Source organism: Berghia stephanieae, chromosome 5 (assembly GCF_034508935.2).
Source record: "Berghia stephanieae isolate SIO BIC M18660-M18661 chromosome 5, UCSD_Bste_1.3, whole genome shotgun sequence".
Lineage (NCBI taxonomy): Eukaryota > Metazoa > Mollusca > Gastropoda > Nudibranchia > Aeolidiidae > Berghia > Berghia stephanieae.
The window spans coordinates 51,089,991-51,113,275 of NC_088364.1; the positions used below are offsets into that span (position 1 = coordinate 51,089,991).

General features: G+C 37.6%; 1 protein-coding gene across 5 annotated transcripts in view; it reads left to right on the plus strand.

Annotated features, from left to right (window-relative positions):
- The first annotated feature begins 1,616 nt into the window (after nucleotides 1–1,616).
- The window catches only part of LOC144973148 (cytohesin-1-like), a 59,688-nt gene continuing 38,019 nt past the window's right edge, over nucleotides 1,617–23,285 (plus strand). For 3 of the 5 annotated variants that reach the window (XM_078915257.1, XM_078915256.1, XM_078915258.1), the window contains exons 1-3: nucleotides 1,617–2,040; nucleotides 2,477–2,550; nucleotides 5,895–5,959. In XM_078915257.1, the coding sequence (XP_078771383.1) occupies nucleotides 2,004–2,040; nucleotides 2,477–2,550; nucleotides 5,895–5,959 (176 nt within the window). In that variant the 5' untranslated portion in view covers nucleotides 1,617–2,003. Of the gene's footprint in view, nucleotides 2,041–2,476; nucleotides 2,551–5,894; nucleotides 5,960–10,419; nucleotides 10,915–23,285 lie in introns of those variants that run through there. The other 2 variants (XM_078915260.1, XM_078915261.1) reach the window with 2 other exon arrangements.

Below are 23,285 nucleotides of genomic sequence, written 5' to 3' on the forward strand. Positions count from 1 at the left end.
TTTACATAAAGGTTTAGCAAACAAAAAACTCTAAGGTTTAGGTCAAAATATAAAAAAAAAGAAAGAAAAAGAGAGATTTCCCTCGGAGCAGGGAATAGTGTTAACAATAATAATAATAATAATAATAATAATAATAATAATAATAATAATAATAATAATAATAATAATAATAATAATAATAATAATAATAATAATAATAATAATAATAATAATAATAATAATAATAATAATAATAATAATAATAATAATAATAATAATAATAATAATAATAATAATAATAATAATAATAACAATTATAATAATAATAATAATAATAATAATAATAATAATAATAATAATAATAATAATAATAATAATAATAATAATAAATAATAATAATAATAATAGTATGATAATAAGAGTATTAATAATAAAAATAATACTATTATTGATAATAATATAATAATGATTATGATGGTAATAGTAATAATAATAACACATATTACAATTATTATTTATTATTATTATTATTATTATTATTATTATTATTATTATTATTATTATTATTATTTTTATTATTATTATCATTGACCAAAACAAAACAAAAACAATCATAGATCTAGAGCAAATTAAATAATGAAATAATATTATCGGAGAAAAAAAAATTCAACTGATTAAAAAAAAAACTCTTGCTCGGAACTCGGAACAAAAGTGAAAACAATGAAAATCAATTGGGAAGAAAGAAAGAAAAGTAAAAAAAAAAAAATGAGTGGGGGGGGGGGGGGGGGGGTCGCGACTGGGTCGAATCTGTGCAGCTAAAAGGAGTAAAATGAAATGTGGCCTTACCCACTGAGCTGCCTATCCACACCGCTATCGGAATATTTTAAATTCATATATGAGCTAAACATATTTCCACCATTTTTGCTTCCTTGTTTTGGTACGGTAGTTATTTTCATCTCTGATTCGAATAAAAGTATGTTGTTGGATCTAGTTTTGTGGACGTGTGATACTAAATTGTATTGTCTTGTGGGAAGCAGACAGGAAAATAACAGGTGTGGGTTTTGGGCTTTGGGGCGAACAACACCATGGCCTAGGAATTCGTCCGCGACATAAAAATTATTCCCGGTCGTCCCCAAAATTGTGGCCAGAATGAGCAAATTATAGAAACAAGAGATGATCAATAAAGTTAACAGGTAGGTTGGTAATGAAAATTTAAATGGTTGGTGGACTATGAACAGATTTGATGATTAACAACTTTCTTCCTGGTTGAAAATAAAAAGTCGAATTGCCAGTTTGACGTTTTCAGATCAAAGCAACAAAAGAAATGTCATTGATCCATTTGCTTTAAAATATTTTTTTTTAAAAGAGCTGGATTTGACATTTGATCACTATTTACTTTCATCTTGTGTTAAATATCACTTGATATATTAACTGTTTTGGGACACAACCAATAGTATTTTTTCCAGAATATTTGGTATTTTTCACGCCTAGTTTGGCATTTTGCATAAAATCTTTCTGCCCACTTGCTACATGCGTCTGGGGATAGTATCCTCAGACAGGTGTCTGGGGATAACAAAAATTGGTTACAGACACCTGTCTGGGGATAACGAATTTTTATTATCCCCAGACAGGCGTCTGGGAATAATGACAGCCTTCTATGACCAACCCAGCCAACCCCATCCCTTGTGAAAAAGCTTCATCTAGCCTAATAATAGTCAAGCAGGAGGAGGATGTTGATTCCACGATCGGAATCCTACTGGTTTTTGGCTATTTTAAACTTCTGATTAATTTAATCAGATTACCAACGTATCCATAAAGGTTTGATAGAGGAATATGTATGACAGACAAACCTCAAGACTTCTCAAATGTGATATTAATGGGTTGCTTTCTGAATAAGTTTGTTCGTCAGTGAGTCATTCATCATCGGGTCATCATAATCATAACAAATTTGCTTCTCCAACCACTGAGTTGAGCCCACTGCCACTGACCCGTTTGCTGGATTAGAAAATACAGAATCAAATACAATGGAACAAGTTCAAGGGAATCACTTCAATGTTAATGGTAAGTTATGAATACGGTCATGTTGTTGCTCATACTCATACCTCATCATAGAAAGAATATCTCAAATTCATATCTTCGGCATCATAATCATAATAATCGACTTAACTTCAAGTCATTCTTAAACGTACGATGACCTCAACTTCAATTTCAACTCGCACTCACTCGCACATTTCAAATCAGGGATGATAATGAGAGAGGTTCGCCTTCCGAAAACTAAATGTAATGTAATCCGTGAATAAAGCAGAGAACCGGCTATACCGACGTCTGGGCCACGCCTGTGCCTGTAACTGAAACTGTACTTTATCATATATTATTGAATTGTCATTGATATTTTGACTTTTGTTGAGAGACTATATTTTAATTTGAGACCTGCAGATGAAATGTGTAATTCTTATTCTTTACACTGATTACCATCTCCCCTATTTGTTTATTTCAGATTTAACAGCTGAAGAACAGCAACTTTTAAAAAATATCCAAGAAAAGAAACAACAATTGCTTCTTGAAATTCAGGTAAATTTGTTCTTTTTTTAATATATTATTCAGTCGGTATTTTTGAGTTCTTGCTTGTTGTGAGCTTATACTTATAAGATAGCTCTCATGGTGTCATTGTTACAACAGACTGTTAACTGAATTTTGAAATTGGATTTAAATAAATAGACATCAAGGTTAATTCTTTGATATATTGAATGTTTCGATAGGTTTAGGGGTAGTGATTTTTTAATGGAAAAAGTAAATTTCTTCCCAGAGATAAGTTACTAATTATTTGCCATAATTTAAAAAATATATAAAACTTTCTATGCTGGATGGTCAATAAATAGTGTTGCCATTTGCAATGATTAAAATCAGATTGATTTTTGTGATGATGGAAATGGATGATCATGGCATCGGGCTCAGAACAAAATCTCCGACTTAAATATCTGCTTGTGATGGGAGTACTCGACAAGTGAGCATCATCATTCCCCTCCCCAACAATAACAAATAAAAAACATGCTGTTTTTTTTTATGTTACTCAGCCCATCTTCACTTTAATTTGTGTTCCAACAGTCTGGCTAATGGTATGATTAACTTAAAGTGACGTTATGACAATAAACCCTTCAGAATGCCCATCGTTCAGATGAAATAGAAATGTCATTTGGAACTGTAGACAGTTGTGAAACAAATATGTTTTTCATGTCTGTTGTTAAAACATAAACAACAACAAAAAAGATGGGAAGAGAAAGTAGGTCTTTGATCTCTAATTACTATGTTTAACACACCACATATTGACTAAATATATAGAAATAAATATGAACATATAGAAAAACATATTTCCATAGATTCACACTATGTCTCAATCATGTCCCTAACAGGCCATATGGAACCAAAGTTCTATTTCATATCATATAGTACAAGTGGCCTGTTTGGCATTCTGTCTGTACTAAAATACTACTTCCAAAGCTAATCAATTTAACACTGAAATGATTCAGATCATTTTCTTTATCATTATTTTATTTTGACTGCAGCTTGATTTTAGTTCAAATTATTAAAGCAGGCATGCCTACCTTCCCAGAATTTCGTATTTTTCCCTGAAATTTTTTTATAAATAATTGTTGTTGCTGAAAATTTGGAAGTTTACTTTTTGTCTCGGAAATTTAAAAATCGACCATTATATTACCACCTGGAATTAAGAAGTTTGTGCAATCATGAACTACTGTGACATCATCAATATCATCATCATCATCCCTATCACCACTACTACAACCATCATCATCTCTTCCACCACTACTCCAACAACCACTACCAAATCATCAGCTTTACCACCACAAGAACAACAACAACCACCACAACATCATTTCTACCCCCGCTACTACAACAACCTCTACCACATCATCATCTCTACCAGCACCACTACTACAACAACCAGACCACCACCACATCATCATTCCTACCACCACTATTACAACTACCACATCGTCATCTCAGGGCTGAGAATCTTCTGCCTAAATTTGGTGGTTTATCTCCGCCCATCACCATCACAATTCTGCCTTTTCAATTTTTTAAGCATGAATAAAAAAGACTCACCTCAACCACGACATCATCATCCCTACCACCACCACCGCCGCCACAACCAACTCCACATAATCATTCCTGTCACCACTGCCAATACAAATACCACCATATCATCATCCCTACCACCACTACTATTACAATCACTACCTCATCATCATCCCAACCACAACTACAACCGCCACCACACCATCATCACGACCACCCCTCCTACTACAACCACCACCACATCATCATCCTTACCACCACCATTACTACAATCACAGTATGTTGTAATCACACTTTCAACTTTTTGAAATTGTTGTGAGACACATTATTTTGGATTGCATCTCTGTAAATTTTAATGAAATTCAAATTTATAGGTTATCATCACATGGATAGATCTTGATCTATTCGCTGAAAAATTTCCTCCTTCTTTGTGACCAGTCATTCTCACCTCTGTCATCTCTACCACTGCTACTGCAATCACCACCACCCAATCTTTTCTACCCCCACTTCTACAACAACCAGACCACCATCACATCATCATCTCTACCACCACTACTACAACAATCACTACCACATCATCATCTCTACCACTACTACACAACCACCACCACACCATCATTTCTACAACCATTACCAAATCATCAGCTCTACCACCACTACAACAACCACCACCACCACATCATCCCTACTACCATTACTACAACCACCACAACCACATCATCATTTCTACCACCACCACCACATCATCATCGTCATTCCTACCACCACTACAACACTACCAATGTCACATCATTATTCCTACCACCACCATCACATAATCCCTACCACCACTACAACCACCACCATCACCACATCATCCCTACCACCACCACTACAACCAACACCGCTACATCATCATTCCAACCACCGCCACTGCCATCTTTCCTGCTACCACTACTGCAGGCACCACCACATCATGATTCCTACTACCCTACCACGACCACCACACCATAATTCCTACAACTACTACTACAATCCCCTCCAGCATATCATCACCCCTACCTCCGCTACTAGAACAACCTCCACATCAGCATTACCAGACCATATAGTTTGAGAATTGGTAAGCTATTCTCTATCACAGTGGCTGGAGAAAAATTTCCTCCATTATTTGTGGTCAATTATTCTCACTTGTGGTGGTATTATCATGAGGAGTTATCCAAGTAATATTATAAATGTTTAAAGCTGTGAGTGAGGATACCCGTTCTGTTGCAAACAGATTAGTAACTACCTTTGGCTCCATTGTGACCATATTATTATTATGCTCTTGATATCAAATGTTTACCGCCTTTCAATACATTACTATTGCACTGCGAATTGTTCCTGAAGTTTGAGGTTTTATCCGCAAATCGTCCCTGACATTTGAAATTGAGGGGATGTGTCTGTCAAGTGACAAATTAAGGTACAGGCTTATCTTTTGGGATTTTTTTTTTCTTGTATTTTTCTCTGTTTTGTCTGGCACTGTTTCATACATACTTTTTCAGATCTTTATTTTAGTTCAAATACTGACCTTCAAATTTCAAAACATTAATTTATCCTTGAAAAAATCAGAAAATTTGTTGGGATTAATTGCTATTAATATTAGCCATGTTTCTAGCACCCTCACAATAGCCAGGTGCTCATGTACACCTGCTGTACAGAGAGAGGTATGTGTACAAAAGGACTAGAGCACTATGATAGAGCCAGAATTTTGTGATTATGATCATTGCTATGAGTAACTGACAGTCAAAAATGTCATACTTCAAATGTTTGAATTAACCTTTTTGTGACCTTCTTCTTATCAGGACCTAAAACGTGAAATTCAAGATGTGACAAATGAATTGGAAGGCATGGATGTCGGGGATGAAAGGTAGGGAATTATGTTTGTTACAAATCTTCAAGGGATTTTTTCATTTCGCTTTCTGTATATGTCAATTTGACATGATTTGTGGAGGTGTTTGCGTGTCGCTTCAGTTTTCGGGTTTGGTAGTTACACCTGTCCGGACTATTTGAGCCGTTCGGCCAAGCAGCTCCATCTTCGTCCTTTCCTGTTCAGATCTGCTTCCTTAGCATTTGGTCAACCAAGACCTACCCTCAAAGCAGGGTGGCTGATGGGTACTCTGCCTTGTCAAAGGGCCTCCCATGATTTGGTCCGGGTCTGTTTCACATCTACCCCATACATCTGCAGAGCTGCCAACCTACCGCAAAAAATGCGGAATTTTACGCATTTTCAGCGATTGTACGCTTGTACGCATTTCCCCCAAGATTGTACCCATTTTCAGTGTAAGGAGTCACTTCAGTTTTCTTTAGTTTTAATAGCCTGGATGCTTGTATCGCTGTTATCTTAAGCTTCCTGGATCATATTTTTGACCAATATTATTTTCATGCTGGGAGGTAGAATTCTGAAAGGATTGGATTATAGTCTTGGGAACATCATTGTTGCTGCAATTGAGCTTGTGCAGTGTGACTTTATGAATGTAATTATACCTTCCTCTTACTTTCACAATGGTTAGTTTCCGTCGATTTCAGGATTGTACCCATTTTTATGAAATCTCCCCCATTTTGAGGTCCCATTGTACACATTTTAATCAGATGGGGTTGGCAGCTCTGCATCTGGGGACTTACTGGGTTGGAATGTGTGCTTTCTGGTGCTTGACAATCCCTCCTGCAATTTTTAAAAAAAGATTGGAATGGAGCATGTATATAAATCATAAGTCAGCTTTAACTATTTGATTATATTTTATTGACCTATAAGCCAATAAGATATGTTGCTTATTTCTACTTCTCATCTTGCGCTTGCACTTTCCATTTGACGTAATTGGATTTTAAGTGCCAATTTTAGTCATTTGTGTCATAAAAATAGTCATTCATTTTGAGCATTCTGAGGACCATGTTGGTATCCACATATCTGTGGAGTTTACTGAATAATAACAGTTGCTCACTACCTTTTTAAATAAAGAAATAATAAAATAAAATAAATTTCCTTTTCTTCATCCCGTAGGGGAAATTTTTCTCTTGGGTCTATTCCAAGGGAAGACTGGAATAACCCAGGCGTCAGCCGCAAATTGAGCTAGGGCGAGGTGGCTTGCTCAAGGCCACACTGCGTAGCAGCGGGTGATCAAACTCGTTACCTTCCCGGTTTGAAGCACAATCCGTAACCGCTGAACCACACTGCCCCCTTACATAGAATGCTACTTTTATAGCAGAGTGCTTTCAACAAGTCTCAGCTATTGAATCATTACCGGGGTGACAAGAGGGATTTAACAATTTAAGAGAGAAAAAAAAAAGAGACATCGATCCCACTTTGATTCAAAACTGGTTTGTTTCCTTGTGTGTTAGGTTCTCGAAAAAAAAACTTGAGCTGTTATATAGCGCCGTATCCACTAAACTTACTCAAAGCGCTTTACAAGGGTTCCCTGACCAACAGCAACACTTAACATGTAGAATGAGACATAACACCCATTGGGTGATATTACAATTTTTTTCTGACAGAGACAATGCTGTTAAGGGCCAGTTACTCATTTCACACCTGAGTACTGTGAGAGAATGTGAGAAAAGAGCCTTTTCCAAGGACTTAACTATACACCGAGCAAGGCTCGAATTCAGGACCTTCCAATACAAAAGCGAGTGTCATACCACAAGACCACATAGCCGCTCTACTCATTTAATTATTAAGGCAACCTAATTTGTTTCATAACGTTTGACACTTTCCTTCAATTTTGTTTTACTTCCTCATCATAATTGCTTTGGCAAATACTACAACTGATATGATGATAATCCAAAGTGGTTTCCTTTACAAGTAATATATAGCACTTGCGTGACTTGTGAAGTGTTACCATTTTTTGATCTCTACTTATATTGGCTGTACTGTAGCAAAAAATTGATCTGAGTTGATATGGTTTCTTTCCATCGATTGTTTCATGCCGTCAAAGCTTATTTTTCTTTATTCTTCCTTTTGTTCATTTCGTCCGCCCCGCCCCTCTCTCTCTCTCTCTCTCTCTCTCTCTCTCTCTCTCTCTCTCTCTCTCTCTCTCTCTCTCTCTCTCTCTCTCTCTCTCTCTTAGAATAAAAATTATCTAAATGTCCAACCAAACAATATGTTAATTTTTAAATGTTTCGGAAAAATTTTGTTTGTTTGTTCTTTTTTGGGGAGGGCGGGGGAGGGGAGTTAGTTTATATTTATTTATTTTTTTGATAAATTTAGAGGTATTAACACAACTTATATTATGTTTCGTGTGAACCTTGACTATCAACGGCATATTTCTATCGTATTTAATAATACAAACTTTCAATTCTTCATGTTTCATAATGATGATCAAGATTGGTTGGTACTTAAACTTTATTATTAAGTTCTGATATACCCATGTCCTGATTCTGCCAATTAACTTCATGAAAGGAAATTCCTTCCCCTCACAACACCGCCACCACCATCTTGGTTAAGTTTTTTATTTACGTTATTAACCATGAAACTATCGCCAACCCTCGTTGCAAAAATCGCCTGAATTTGGAGTGCCAAGTGTGGATTCTATCACGAATTATCGATGCCATCCATATCCATCTCGACGGGGTACCTCGCGCTATGCTCTACTTTCGCTCTCCATAATTAAAACGGGTATGTTTTCGGATTCTGATGTCACGCTGATCTCCTGGTTTTCATTCTTCCTTTGTCACTTGTGAATGATGTTATCTCTCCCGATCAACTACCGTGCTGAAGCTGCTGTGCTACATTCATTGATTTATTCCGTCTCCCTGTCCCTTTCTCTGCCCCCCCCCCCCCTCTCCTCATCTAACCTAGTACCACCTAATTGTGGAGAGGACAGTGTCCTGTTTACCATCATTGCACTACCTCCCTCATCCCTTTTACTTTTTTTTAAACGCTTGACAGAAAACGTGTCTTCCATTAGATTTGGATTTCTCCAAGATATTGTCTTGGTAATTTTAGACTTCGATTAAATACATCGGCCTATTTTGACCAAAATAATATAATAACAAAGGTGGGGTGGGGCTAATTCCATATCACACAGTTGATGTCCTCATTAAATTGATGTTTTACCTCATAATCTAGACTTACAAAATAACTCTCTCTCTCTCTCTCTCTCTCTCTCTCTCTCTCTCTCTCTCTCTCTCTCTCTCTCTCTCTCTCTCTCTCTCTCTCTCTCTTTCAAAATAATAATTTTAAAAAGGAAGAGATAAAATAAACAAATGATTTTGATTTTTGATTGATAAGTCTTATACCTTAAAATGTTGTGCAGCTCTCTATTTTATATCGACTGTAACGTTGTTTAAGTGGGGGGGGGGGGGGGGGGGGGGAAACATTGCCTCCCTATCTAGCTTTAAAATCCAAGTTGAATTTCTCAATGGAAATTTACGAGTTACGCAGATCTGTTCACCATTCATCATTTTCCTTGATTTAGGACGAATTTGTTACCCATCATCTTTATAAAAAATTGCGTCTTGGTTAAGAGTGATGCTTAAAGATGAATTTTAAGCTTCATTCACACACTTCGAACAAATGATAAAAAAACATACGAGAGTGAAAAAATAGTTTTGCTTTGGGTTTGTTTTTTTTTTTTTTTTTTTGTTGGTTTATTTTGTGTTTTAATTTGTGTGTGTGTGTGTGTGTGTTAGGGGGGGGGGGGGGGTGTTTGTTTCGTTTTGTTTGATTTTTGTTGTTTTTTGTTTTTTTTTTTTTTGGGGGGGGGGGGGGGGGGTTATAAACTTCAAAGCCTCTTGTGGACTAATTCTGATGATTTTGAACAAAAACTCGATTTTCTCTATAATTCCCACATAAACATGTTTGCCACCGTGGATCACATAAACATCCCTTATATCATTCTCCAGATCCACTAAATAACTAAATACGAAACTTAAAATAGACGGTAACAACAACCGATCCCTGCCAGGGGCTTGATGAGTCTTGATTGCGATGTGGGAGGAGGCGGAGGGGTTGGGATGGATGCCTGTACTCCTGTCTGTCAAGAAAGATTGAGAGTGAAGAGAGAGAAAAAAAAAAAAACTGCTTGGTTGCTGGCTTTTCTCGATCTTACTTAAGACGACGATTACAGACAGTCACATCTACTACTAGTTCGGGTGGCTGCCTCTATGCCTCGAGCTTAAGCCGTGAAGCATACAGACCTTTATAAATTTACATTCGCGTACTCGCCGTGTTTTTCGTTTCTTTCTTTTTTTTTTTAGGTTTTATCATTCACCGCGCTCTTGTAGTGGGTACTGCATTACTGTAGGCTACTAAGCGTTTAAACTTACGTCCTTCACTGCTTGCTTCAATTCTGGCATTGGCGGTACGAGGCGTATCAAAAGTTAAAAGTCTTTACGGTGCCACCGGAGCAAACAGCTGCCTCGGATTTGAGTTTGTTTTGGTTCCGTGAGAATGTGCTGGAGGGGGTAGGGAGCGTGGTTTAGTGGTGTCTTGAGTTAATTTGCTCATTACGCTGCTTGACTTTTTTTTTTCTTTAATGTTTCCTGTTTGCAACCAAGCTGTGTACTGTGTAACTTTATGATGCGGAGCTCTTTGTCAAATGTAAAGATGATATATTATTTCATACTGGAATTAAGATAATGTTAGCGGCGGACTTGAGTGATTTGTGATTATCAATGTTGTATTGGATAATTCTTCTTGGTTTTCACGTGAACAATATTAATATTTTATAAGTGGATATGCGATTTTAGTCATTGTGACTCATTCAGTAATTATGGATTTATGAGTAAATGTAAATAAATTTACATTATCATAGTTTTCTATCTTCATGGAATGGAAGCTCATTATAATGGAAATGTAAAGATGTATCAAATCACAGCGAGTTAGAGGTCTACTTCTCTTTTTTTAACCTATACCTATAATATATATATATATATATATATATATAATATATATATATATATATATATATATATATATATATATATTATATTATATAATCTATAAAAGAGATGTGGCAGTCAATACTTCGAAAATGAAGCCTCGGTGTTATATTTTATCAGTTCTTGATATTCCCGGTATCAAATCACAGCGAGTTAGAGGTCTACTTCTCTTTTTTTAACCTATACCTATAATATATATATATATATATATATATATATATTATATATATATATATATATATATATATATATATATATATATATATATATAATCTATAAAAGAGATGTGGCAGTCAATACTTCGAAAATGAAGCCTCGGTGTTATATTTTATCAGTTCTTGATATTCCCGCCCCACGTTCTCCATCCCATACACAATAGACTATCGTGTGGTGGATGTGATTGAGTGTGGTTGTAAAAGCTAACGCCTCCCAAACTGTAGTACTTTTTTTTTTTTTTTCTTTTTTCTTTCTCTCGCATAAAACGTGTCTTTTACATTCCTCTCAGTTTGGCAACAAACCTACAAGAAAAGAGCGAGCGCAATTTGTTGGATTTTTATAACGTAATTCAACCTCCCCCCCCCACCCCCCCCCCCCCCCCCCCCAAAAAAAAAAAAAGAGAGAGAGAGAGAGAGAGAGACAGTTTTGCACGTGTCTGATGAGTGTTTCGTTGATTAGAAAGGGTAATCGAACCGTGGCCGATAATAATGAGTGATAATCTGAAATGATTTGCTTTAGCCTTTGTCTTTAAAAAAAAAACAAAAACAACAACAACAAAGCAACAGCTTTCGAGAGTGTTTTGAGAAGTCACTTTTGTGTAAAGAAGTAATTTTAATCCCGAGGATTTTGGTGATATCTATGGTCCGTATTACTGTCTCATTAAAAAGTAAAGTAAACATCGGCGGCTTTAAACATTGTCGTTAAAAAAGTATTAATTTGCTATTTAATTAAGCTCGATAATTCTTCTTTAGTTCTCTGTAACTCTATTGCATAACAAATAGATTTGGCATTCTCCTTTCGCGTTCTTTTCTCAGGAATTGGTAGATCTTTGAGATAAACCTTCAAAACTCATACAAACCACTATTAAATTTCATATTTTTAAATACTTCAGTTCATTATTTTAAAAATTGAGCTTTTTTAATAGCGTAACACCCACTTAACGTGCCCAAAGCGTTTTACTACTCATTTTGCGGAAAATGTAGTAGATATATATGATCTATTCCACTTGTTAGACAATGGGATAAATAGGCTGTACTGCAATGATTTTGTTCTGAGTATGGATGCTACTCTGACGGGTTCTTTTTTCTTCTTTTTTTTTTTTAAATACAATATGTGCAATATCAACCAACTTGCTCAACCTGCATTCATAAAAATATTGACAGCATTATTATGTTCAAATGTCTTGTCATTTTTCATCAGTTTCGTAAGAAGAAAAAGTGTCATTAAAGTTGGATCCTATTTGTATTCACTACATAGATCTACCTTGATCCCTCCCTGATGGTTGATATGTAATATAAAATTATTTATTTAAATCGGGCTTTCAATTGCAACGTCATCCCGTTCTCAGATTCTCTATCTCCCCTTTCCACATTTTTTTAGTTTATTATTTACTACAATTGCATAATGTATGTTTTTAGCGATAACTACCAGATGTGTGAAGTAGAGATAGTTACTTTTTACTTCTTGTCTTTTTGCAAAAGGGAAGAGAAGAAACGGTTGTTATCCACACATATGCTTCTGATATGTTTATTTACTGCGTTCAAAAGCAGCGCGTTTATGTTTTTTGTTTTTCTGTTTTGTTTTGGTGTTTGTTATTGTTTTGTTTTTTTGTTGTTTTTTTTTTTTTTTTTGGTTTTTTGTTCACTTAAATTCCATGCTGGACTTGTGATGTTTGAATTACAAGCTCTTTCTCTTGACTTCCTTTAGAGAAGATCGCTACCCAAGTCCTTTTATAGATAGAACGAAGATGACGTCACTCAAGCCTTTGTTATTGTATTTTGCCATCCGCGTTTGTGGGTGATTCTCACTAAAATGTATTACCCCGACTATAAAATTTCATGATTACACAATGTTTTGTGTTTTGGTCCGTTATACTTCCGGATGGCAATGTTATGAGCTTCTTAGCCAAGCGCATACTATCTATACACGAGTCATTCTATTCTCCAACATCAGAAATGATGTTGTTTTTTAATGTGTGTCATGGTTGCTGTATTTGTCAATGACAACGATAATATTCAGGGTGTCCAGTGAGGTCGGATAAGTCGGATAAAGTGGGATTTTTTACCTTAAGGTCGGATTGGTAGGAAAAAGTCGGATAATTGAACCCGAGGTCGGATTTTTTGCCGTGTCAAGCATTTTCCTCAAAACCACAAAATCACCATTATGTCTTGTGTCATATTTTGACACCTGTGCTCAGTCTCTTGAAATTTGGTGACGGTCCCGTTTTTATGACGTCGGGCCAGACAGAATGGCACCAGATGTCAAAATTGATACAGAAGACCAATGGTGTTCTTTGATAAGCTGGTTGATGGTTGAAGGGGAAGGGAGGGGCAAATGGGTCTGGATTTTTTTCTCCGTTGTAGGTACCTATTGCCTTTTTAATACACCCCCCCCCTCTCTCTCTCTCTCTCTCTCTCTCTCTCTCTCTCTCTCTCTCTCTCTTCTCTCTCTCTCTCTCTCTCTCTCTCTCTCTCTCTCTCTCTCTCTTTCTTATAATCATCTGGTTATACAGAGATAATAATATATTATTAGAATAGAGCAATGGTGATTGGCTTAATTTACTCTTCTTTCTTTTTACCTTTGGGCTATGGCTTTAAATTTGAGAAATTATTGGGTTGTATTTAAGCTGAATAACCACTATGTTTCGGTAACAAAGATATTGTAGCCTGCTTTATGAAATAAAAATCAAAACAAAACAACACTTTCTGGCCTTTTATTTGAATAGCATTGTAGGCCTTTTACATATGGAAAGGACAATTCATTAAATGTTTACAAAAAGTAAATTTATGTCTAATAATAAGAATGGATTTATACTACATATAGTAAAATATTAAATAATACTAATACAAGACTATGTTCCTGTTGTTTTTACACCTTGCTTGTGTTTGATCTATAGACGGAGACATTTTCCTCCTATTTGACAAATTGCTATTATCATCATTGAATAAAAAACACTCACCAAAACCACTACATCAACATCTCTACCACCACTACCATTACAACCACCACCACCACATCATCATCCCTACCACCACCACTACTACTACAAATAACACCACATCATCCCTACCACCACTACTACTACAACTACCACCACGTCATCATTCCTACCACAACTACTACAACCACCACCACATCATCAACCCTACTACAACCACCACAACAGCATCATCCCTACCACCACTACTACTACAACCACCATCACATCATCATCTCTAAGACCACACTACCACTACAATCACCACCACATCATCATCCCTACCACCACTACTATTACAACCACCACCACCACCACATCATCATCCCTACCACCACCACTACTACTACAAATAACACCACATCATCCCTACCACCACTACTACTACAACCACCACCACATGATAAACCCTACTACCACTACTACAACCACCACCACATCATCATCCCTACCACCACTACTACTACAACAACCACCACATCATCATTCCTACCACAGCTACTACAACCACCACCACACAATCATCCATACGACCACTACTACTACTACAATCACTACTACCACACCATCCCTATCACCACTACTACTACAACCATCACATCATCATCCCTACTACAACCACCAAATGTTTAAATTACACTTTCAACTTTTGAAATTCCACCGAGTCGTGTCAGAATTTGCTGCAAGACAAATTTTGGATTGCATCTCAGTAAATTTGAGTGAAATTCAAATTTATAGGTTATGGTCGCATGGATGGGTCATGATCTTCACGATGAAAAATTTCCTCCTTTTTTGTGACCAGTCATTCTCACCCCTGCTTTTAAATTGCTTGGTAGGATTTTTTGGGGGGAGGTAGGATTTTTGTCTGATAATCTGCTGGACACCCTGATATTGCATGTCTTTTCTATCGAAGAATACCAGATTTTGATAGCGAAGCAGACATTTTGTGCACCAATCCTGATCCCACTGTTACTTTTGACACAGCATTGAAAACAAGTATTTATACATTTTCTTCCATGGCGTTGTCATAAGAATTCTACGTACTTCTGGATGCCGGTACTTCGTGTGTGGCATCAAACCGTGGTGTAACATTCCTGTTGATGGTCCTCCCAATGGCCAAACCTGTCATTTTGTTGGTTTTCTCTTTTTCCACTTGACTTGTCCCAAATACAGTGTCATGTTCATGTATTTGGAAGGAACGGCTACCGAAACAAAACAATAGTGTACAAACGATACTGTTCATGCAAGTTTCTTGCATTATTTATTATTATAGTGGTCTGTTACAAAGGTATGTTATAGTGTGTATTGAGGTCACTAGACCTTGAAGATATTGGTTATGTAATCATATCATATCACCTAGTATTCAAGCCGGTGGATAGAGCTGTGTTATCCTCTTACAGTCTTATGGCAACTTAAATTCGCTGGTCTTTTCTGTCTTTTAAAATTGTAATCTTTCTGTCTCAATAAGAAACAGTAGTAGTGTGCAATTAACGTAATACACCCCGTCGGAATCAATTTCTTCTCTTGTTATCGAGATCTGTCTTTATGCGTTGGTTTTTATTCAGGGATCAGACATTTTTATACTTTGTCTTTTTATTTTATTTTGATGTACATGTATGTGTGTGTGTGTGTGTGTGTTTATTTTAATTTTAAAGTGGCATTGCACCGGAATGCGGGGGAAAGGGTCAAAACATATGTATTATTGTATGATAAAATATCATTAATGGTGTAATTTCCATAGTTGGACAAATGAAGCTATCCAATTCTATCTTACATTATCTATATTTAGCCATATATCCTGCTCCTAAAGTTTCCTGTAATGCCGTTGAACTTCCCCTACACACTGATGTGAAATCGGGCCCTGTCTTCTGTTTCAAAGACTGCTCACGAAAATCCTGCGTGTGTTGGGACTTCTGCTAGGACTTCGTATGTCGCTGGACTTCTGTCATATCTTTACCTCCCTATCACTTCATCAATTTTTAACATCGACTTTCATCCACTCTACGGCTTTCGGGACTATTGATCTTTGGATGGAGATATTTACTAGTGCCGCGCTGAGGACCGGACCGAGGACCGGTCCCACGGTCTTTTAGCTGTGAACCGTGGTCCAGTCCCAAAGAGGAAGACCGCCGGCGGTCCTCACTTCTTATCACCTTTCAACGGTCTCGCGCCATACTACTCCCCCAGCGATTCGTTGCCTCGGTCCTTTGCCTATCTTCCACCAATCACCACCCATCCCACTTAATTAATCGCACCCCCCTTTGCCATACACTAAACGACACAGACGACCATAGAGGCAGACGACCACCTCCCTCCACTCCGCAAACCGCCCTTTCGTGTGTGAGATGGGGGGAACAGGAGGCGCACGCCTTGGACGATTCCATTATACGGGGTAAATTTCAAAATTTACTACACCATAATGATCGCAATGACAATGATCTATGATGAAGGCATGACCCCTCTTCTCTAATGGGTTATTGTTTGAAATGTATGTGACTACTAAAGATGTGTGTGTGTGTGTGTGTGTGTGTGTGTGTGTGTGTGTCGAACCTAGCAAGTTGCAAGTCTGATTTTTTGTTTTCTTTTGTCCATCTCTTGTCGCCACTCCTTTCTATCGCATTGTTGTCATTTAAAATAATACAATAATATTAAAATTTCGTTTGGTGTTTTAACTAATCAAGTAATATGAGTTTCATTAGTTTCTTCCGTCCAAAAAAACCAGTTATAACGTCTGTATTTTTAAAAGGTCCAATAGAATATTTGGGGACCCCGATAGCTCAGTTGATAGAGCACTCTCTTTATACGCAAAGGGCCAGAGATCGATCCCGGGTGCAGTCGATTTTTTTCTGAATCCCTGTCTACTCAGCAATGAATGGGTAGCTGAGTTTGTTAGATCTGGCGAAAAGTCACCATCGACCCCTCTTATCACCTCATCCACCCCCTCTTATTATAACTTCACGTCTCTCTCTTACTCTTCAATGCTCGCTGCCCTCTAATTGTGTGTGTGTGTGGGGGGGGGGGGGGGGGGGGGGGGTAGGAGTTGCGTGTGTGTATCAACGCCACGAACAACTCGATCAACGCCTTGGGCGATGCCATTATCTCCGTTAATGGGGATAAATTTCAAATTTTATTAAATTATCGAAGTAACAATGAAGTACGGTGAGCAAATAAAGAAGGCATCACCCCTCTTCTCTAATTAGGTTACAATTTGAAATGAGTGTGACTACTCCGTGTGTTTTACTCCTGTAGGCCACGGTTTTCATCGTGTAGCGGTCTTTAACGGTTCAAGAATGAACGGACCGGTCTAGAGACCGGTCCTTGCGGTCTTCATTTCCCAAGGACCGTAGGACCGTGGTCCTTAAGCTTGCCAAGGACCGCCCCGCACTAATATTTACCACCCTACAACGATTCTCGGGTTTAAGTCTTTTTGACATAATGGGGAAAGATTTTACTCTAGCGTGGTATCACGTTTAATGTTTTCAGCAAAATATAAGTGAACTCGTGATTCATTCGTTGCCACTGTTCTCTCTTACTTTACTTAAAATCAAGCAAGTCTCCAGTATTAATCAAATGACATATCGCAGGCGAAATTAATTATGGTTTGAAAGAAATTCAATCTCGTTCATTAAAGGGTCGACCTAAAAATATATAATGAAGTAAAAGTTAAGTGACTAAAACATTTTTTTTAATGTTTTGCCACTGCACGGCATAACAGCTCATCTACTGCTGTGCCCAGATAAATCACTTTTTAACAACTTTTGACCAGAAAACGTGGACCTCCTAGCTAATCTAATTAAATGATACTCAATGACCAAAGAGAGGGGATGATAAAAGAAAAATGTGTTCCGTCAGCGTACGATAGAAGAGTGAAAATTATGAGAAGGCACAAGTTCCACCTAACTTACTCATTTTTCAAAATGTTATCTGCCTCAGTTAATAAGGCCGTAATGGTTCTACCTCTACTCTGCTGGCAACACCGCCCGCTAGTATTAATATTGCCTTGTTATGGTGCTCGTTTAGATAGAGCTAGCTGCGACTACAATTCTGCATCTCCGTTTGCTGACATGGTAATTCGGGGTTTTTAAAAATAAATGTTCTGACGGTGCTAGTAAGAGAAAAAATACGGTTCTTGAACAGCTCGTTATGAATTGAGATGTGAAAAAAAGGGAGATCGGAAAAGAGGGGGGGGGGGGGGGGGGGAGAATTGAGCTTCATATATATATATATATATATATATATATATATATATATATATATATATATATATATATATATATATATATATATATATATATATATATATATATATATATACCACCAATGCAGGCCTTATGAAATGAAACATTACTAATGTGCACAGTACGGGATGCTTTCGGCGTGCTTATTGCTATCGCACTTTCAACATCCCTCCTTGCCAGATAACACATTCACACCTGGGTGTGTTAAGTGCCTACTCAAGGACACAACGCCAATCCAGTTGTTGCTGTCATTGTCACCCATCCGGATCCTGTCCGCGTTCAACGTCGCGTGCCTGTTTTACTAGATGAGCGTTTAGTATCGTCCGGCTGTCGGCCCTAGAAAGCCCTTATTAATTAAGGTTTGGATTAAAATATCGCGTTAATGAAATGGTCACTTCACAACGTTTTTCTTAAATTTTTCAAATTTCTATTTATTATTTTTATGTTTCAAATTTTATATTTCCATCATTCATTCAACGTGTCACGTGTCTACTGGGTTTTTTGTTTGTTTGTTTGTTTGTTTGTTTTAACTAAAACTGTATTTTTGGAAGGGGGGGGGGAGGTACATAAACGTAGATGACTCAATTGTGTCCTTTGTGAATCGGTTGGCCGACGCAGGGTTGAGACCGAATGAGTAGATAAATATTTATTTCGAGAAAAACCTGAGATTACATTATCAATGACATGAATTCCCCGCTGATTTTATATCGTGTACGGATTTGTTTTGTGTGTAATGTGCGTGTGTGTGTGTGTGTGTGGTATTTGCGTGTGTGTTCTTGTGGTATTTGTGTGTGTGTGTTTTGGTTTGTATGTATAGGGTTGTTGAGAATGAAGGTTGTAAAGATAGATGAGAAAGTATCTCGTATCTTCATTCTACAAGGGTCGCTAACGAGTTCCAAAATATGCCAAGTATATACGCTGTATACTCTGACAAAACACATTTGAATCATTTTGGTCAGAAAGTGGATGCTTCAAATAGCAGTCGATTAAATTGACCGGCCTCAACTTGTCAATAAGTACAGAACTTAACACTTCCGAGAAGTCTTGGGTTTGAGAAATTTGACAGTTTGAGAGCCATTTTAATCCTTTTTTTTTCAATGGCCAAAATGAATAAAAGTGTGTTTGTCACATTGCTAGAATGATGGGACTATAACAGGTCGGTCTGTTGTGAGGTCTGTTTTTGTAGTACATTTTTATCTCATAATATGACCAACAGGGACCCGATAGCTCAGTTGGCAGAGCCCTCGCTTCACACGCAAAGGGACCGTAATCGATTCCAGGCGCGGTCAAGACTTTTTTTTAAAAAATATTTCTGGCCCCCCTGTCCACCCAGCAGTGATTGGGTAGCTGGATCTGTTAGATCTGGCGATGTGCTCTGCGATGGACTAGCGTCCTATCCAAATGGTGTCAAGCAATTGCTGTTGTCTATTTCTCGATAGAAACCAGGATAACCTCCGGCTCCATTTGCCGTATGGCTATGTCTAGGACTACTTCAGTATGACAATACCCGGTTATAAAACACGGTTTTGCTCTGGAACAAGCGTATCCCCTCGGAGGGAATACACTTACTGTTGTTGTTATTATTATTATTATTATTATTATTATTATTATTATTATTATTATTATTATTATTATTATTATTATTATTATTATTATTATTATTATTATTATTATTTATTACTCTCTCACTCTCAAGGTTGTTGTTAGAAACATCCATAAGTATCAAGGTAACCCATGACCCATGTTAAAGTAAACGTAGCAGACTCAGTGGTTTGGGATAGGTGATTTATAGCTATCACCTCTTCTAGATGATCCTCGTGTCCTTATTATACTGGCTAGAGTTGATAGGCAGATAATGGGAATAACTAATATGCTGCCTGTCGCTATGATGGACGGCTGTTGACGGATGGGGCCGTCCGTGGCATCTGCTGCTGTGGATATCTTCTTAAAAGGTGCGAACCGATCTGTTATATAACTACCATTTCCGTGCAAGAATTGGACCAATGATATATCGTTGGCTTTGTTTGTTTGTGTGTGACTGTGCGTGCGTGTGTGTGTGTGTGTGAGTGAGAGAGAGAGAGAGAGAGAGAGAGAGAGAGAGAGAGAGAGAGAGAGGGAGAGTTGGCATTAATTTACAACTTTGGGATACATTTTTCATGATTTTCTCGCTATAAGTCAATAGATTTGAGCTAATATGTCAGTATATTATTATTCTGGTTATAGTTTTTGTGAAATCTTATCTTGCATTATTTCGTCCATAGGACCGGAGCTGCAGTTAAATTTACTTTTTTTCTTGCTTTTGTCTGGAACATTACCTGACCTACGTTAAATTGTGCCCACAGAGTAGGTAGGTTACCACAGAGACTGCACTCCTCGCTCAATCCCCCTTCGCTCAATGTTAAATTCGTGAAATCGACTTCGCCGTATAAATTATAGTCTGTTTCTAATGAAGCGGTTTTTTCCCTATATAAGTCATATTATTCTCACAAAAGTGTTAGCACCTAGCAAAATTGCCAAACAATTATTTCCGTTATCAAATTCATTTTAAATTTGTTGAGAGTAAGAAGGAAAATGTGATAAAGCGCTCGTTAAGATTTCATAGATTGAGAAAGAAAAAAAAGTGAAATAGAGGAAATTATTGTGAAAACAGGGACCTGAAAATGAGATTTTAAAATGACCTAAGTTATTTACATAGCATAATAGCAAAGAATAGAATTACTTGGTCTTACCTTAGTATCTACATATGTGCAAACGTTAGAGCTTTTCTTTTCCTACCCCTATTGCAGCCACCAATGTCCATCTCACGGTTGTGACATCTCAGGAAATGATGTAGTCTAATAGTAGTGTAGAGGTTCAATGAAAGGAATTTCGTTGAGCAGTTCTTCTCAATCCTGCAGTCAAGTGGAATGTCCATTGTGGCCTCGACCATTTTTTTGACCAGCCTGAACCTTACACCAGTAGCAACACGCAAGGAGTTGATTCCATCGCGAAATACGACTTCGGCGATTTCGAGGCAATGTTGCAGAGTAGGTGATGGTATCGTTAGTCCACCCTCCTTTAGGTCGGGATATTGTTTCATTGATATGAAATAAGACGAGTCTAACAAGGGATTTTCCTGGATGAGATTTGTCTTGCACAAACCACAAACTATTCCTAAGAGTTTCTTGGCGACATATCCCGAAATGTAGGCGACAATGTCTTTTTCTGGAACTCCTAGTACAGAATTACTTGCGCAATTTTGTACAAAGGGTCGGATGAGCCTTGGAATATCTTGATGAAGCCGTGTCCTGACTGTGTGGGTGGCTCCCTTTGTTGTGATGGTGTCGAGCTTAAACAGAAATGTGTCCAAGTCTGCTTGACAGTTGCCGCCTTTTCCAGGAAGGAGTATTGCATCCACCATGATCTGGGTCAGTGCTGACCGGAACTCCCGACAATCTGGATTGACACGATGTCCGCCTTTGCCTCGAACTACCGAAAACATGTTCTCTAAGCAGTCCTGATTCAGTCGGTTTGTTAACAGGAATGACATGTTGAAGTTGTTTGAAAGGTCATCCCATAGATCCAGGAGGCAAGCAATTGTCAACTTCCATCCCTCTATGCATGGCAGTCTTCCACTCTTATTGAGAGGTTTAATGTTGTCAAACCACATCAGTTTGTCTCTCAGAAACGACACGTGCTCGGTTGAAGATGAGATTGCATGGGACATGGGAGTTTTGCCGTTGCGAGACGAACTGTTGAAGCAGTCAAAAAGCTTGTTGCATTCTTCTACAAACTGTGCAGTTGCCATCGCTTCTGGTGGGAGATCGCCGTAGTGGACCATGGTGGTTATCCCTGCAGCAACAGAGTGACTGAGGACTTGCACTGCAAGTTTAACGCTTAGATTTGCAAATGGTGGCATAGTAATGTGCCTTTTTGTTAATTTTGGGGCCATTCGTATTGGGAATCTTAAATCTTTCTCGAAGAACATGGATATGATTCCATGAAATAATTTTGCCGTCCATTGCAAATCCACTCTTTTTTAGATTATTTCTAATACTTTTCATCAAATGTGGGGAGTCAAACATAACAAATGACGTTTCATCATTGATGAGGAAATATGGCCTGTCTCTATTTACACCTAATTTTGTAACAACCGCTTGATTGTTGGTGCCTTGGTCCCAGATCAACACTTTGGGAATCAAACCTAAATCTCTAATCCTGATGATGATGTCTTTCAAAATTGTTTGAAGGACATGAGTTTTGTTGGTCCATTAGACAGATAGTATGCGAGTGGTTGCTTCCATGTGAATGCAAGTCCTCTTACCATCACAACCAGAGCTTCGGTGGCGCATTGTTGAGTTCTTCCAATCGAACCAAAATCCTCAAGTCCTCAAATTCATCATTCAGGGAATCATAGCTCAGGGATTTCCTCAGTGACATCTCATCTATTGCGACAGCGCAAATCTTTTCTAAATCAGACATTCCAGTAACTTTTATTTTAAAGATTTGGAGCATCTGATCGCACATACCTGGCCTTAAATTAATATTCCTCATTGCCCTAGTTAGAGTAGTTGATGAAGGAAGGCAGAGTTTCATTTTTACCATGGAATATGCCTTTTGGCTTGTGTTGTAGAGTGCCAAAGCAAAAGCCTTTTCACTAGGTGTCCACCTTCTTCCATGCCTGTTTGCCTGTGTTGTTCTTATTTGCGTCATTACTAATTCAAGCACTTCTGGAGGGAGGTGATCTTTTAGCATTGACTGAATGCATTTCATGTCAATTCGTGGCTCATCGACGGAGTTCCTCTGTCCAGTGGATGCGCAGACTGTGGTGGATGTCACTGTCTTAAGCTTTTTCTTAAGCCTGCAACTTTTAGTCCTCTCAGAAGATAACTTTCGTTTCAGTAAGC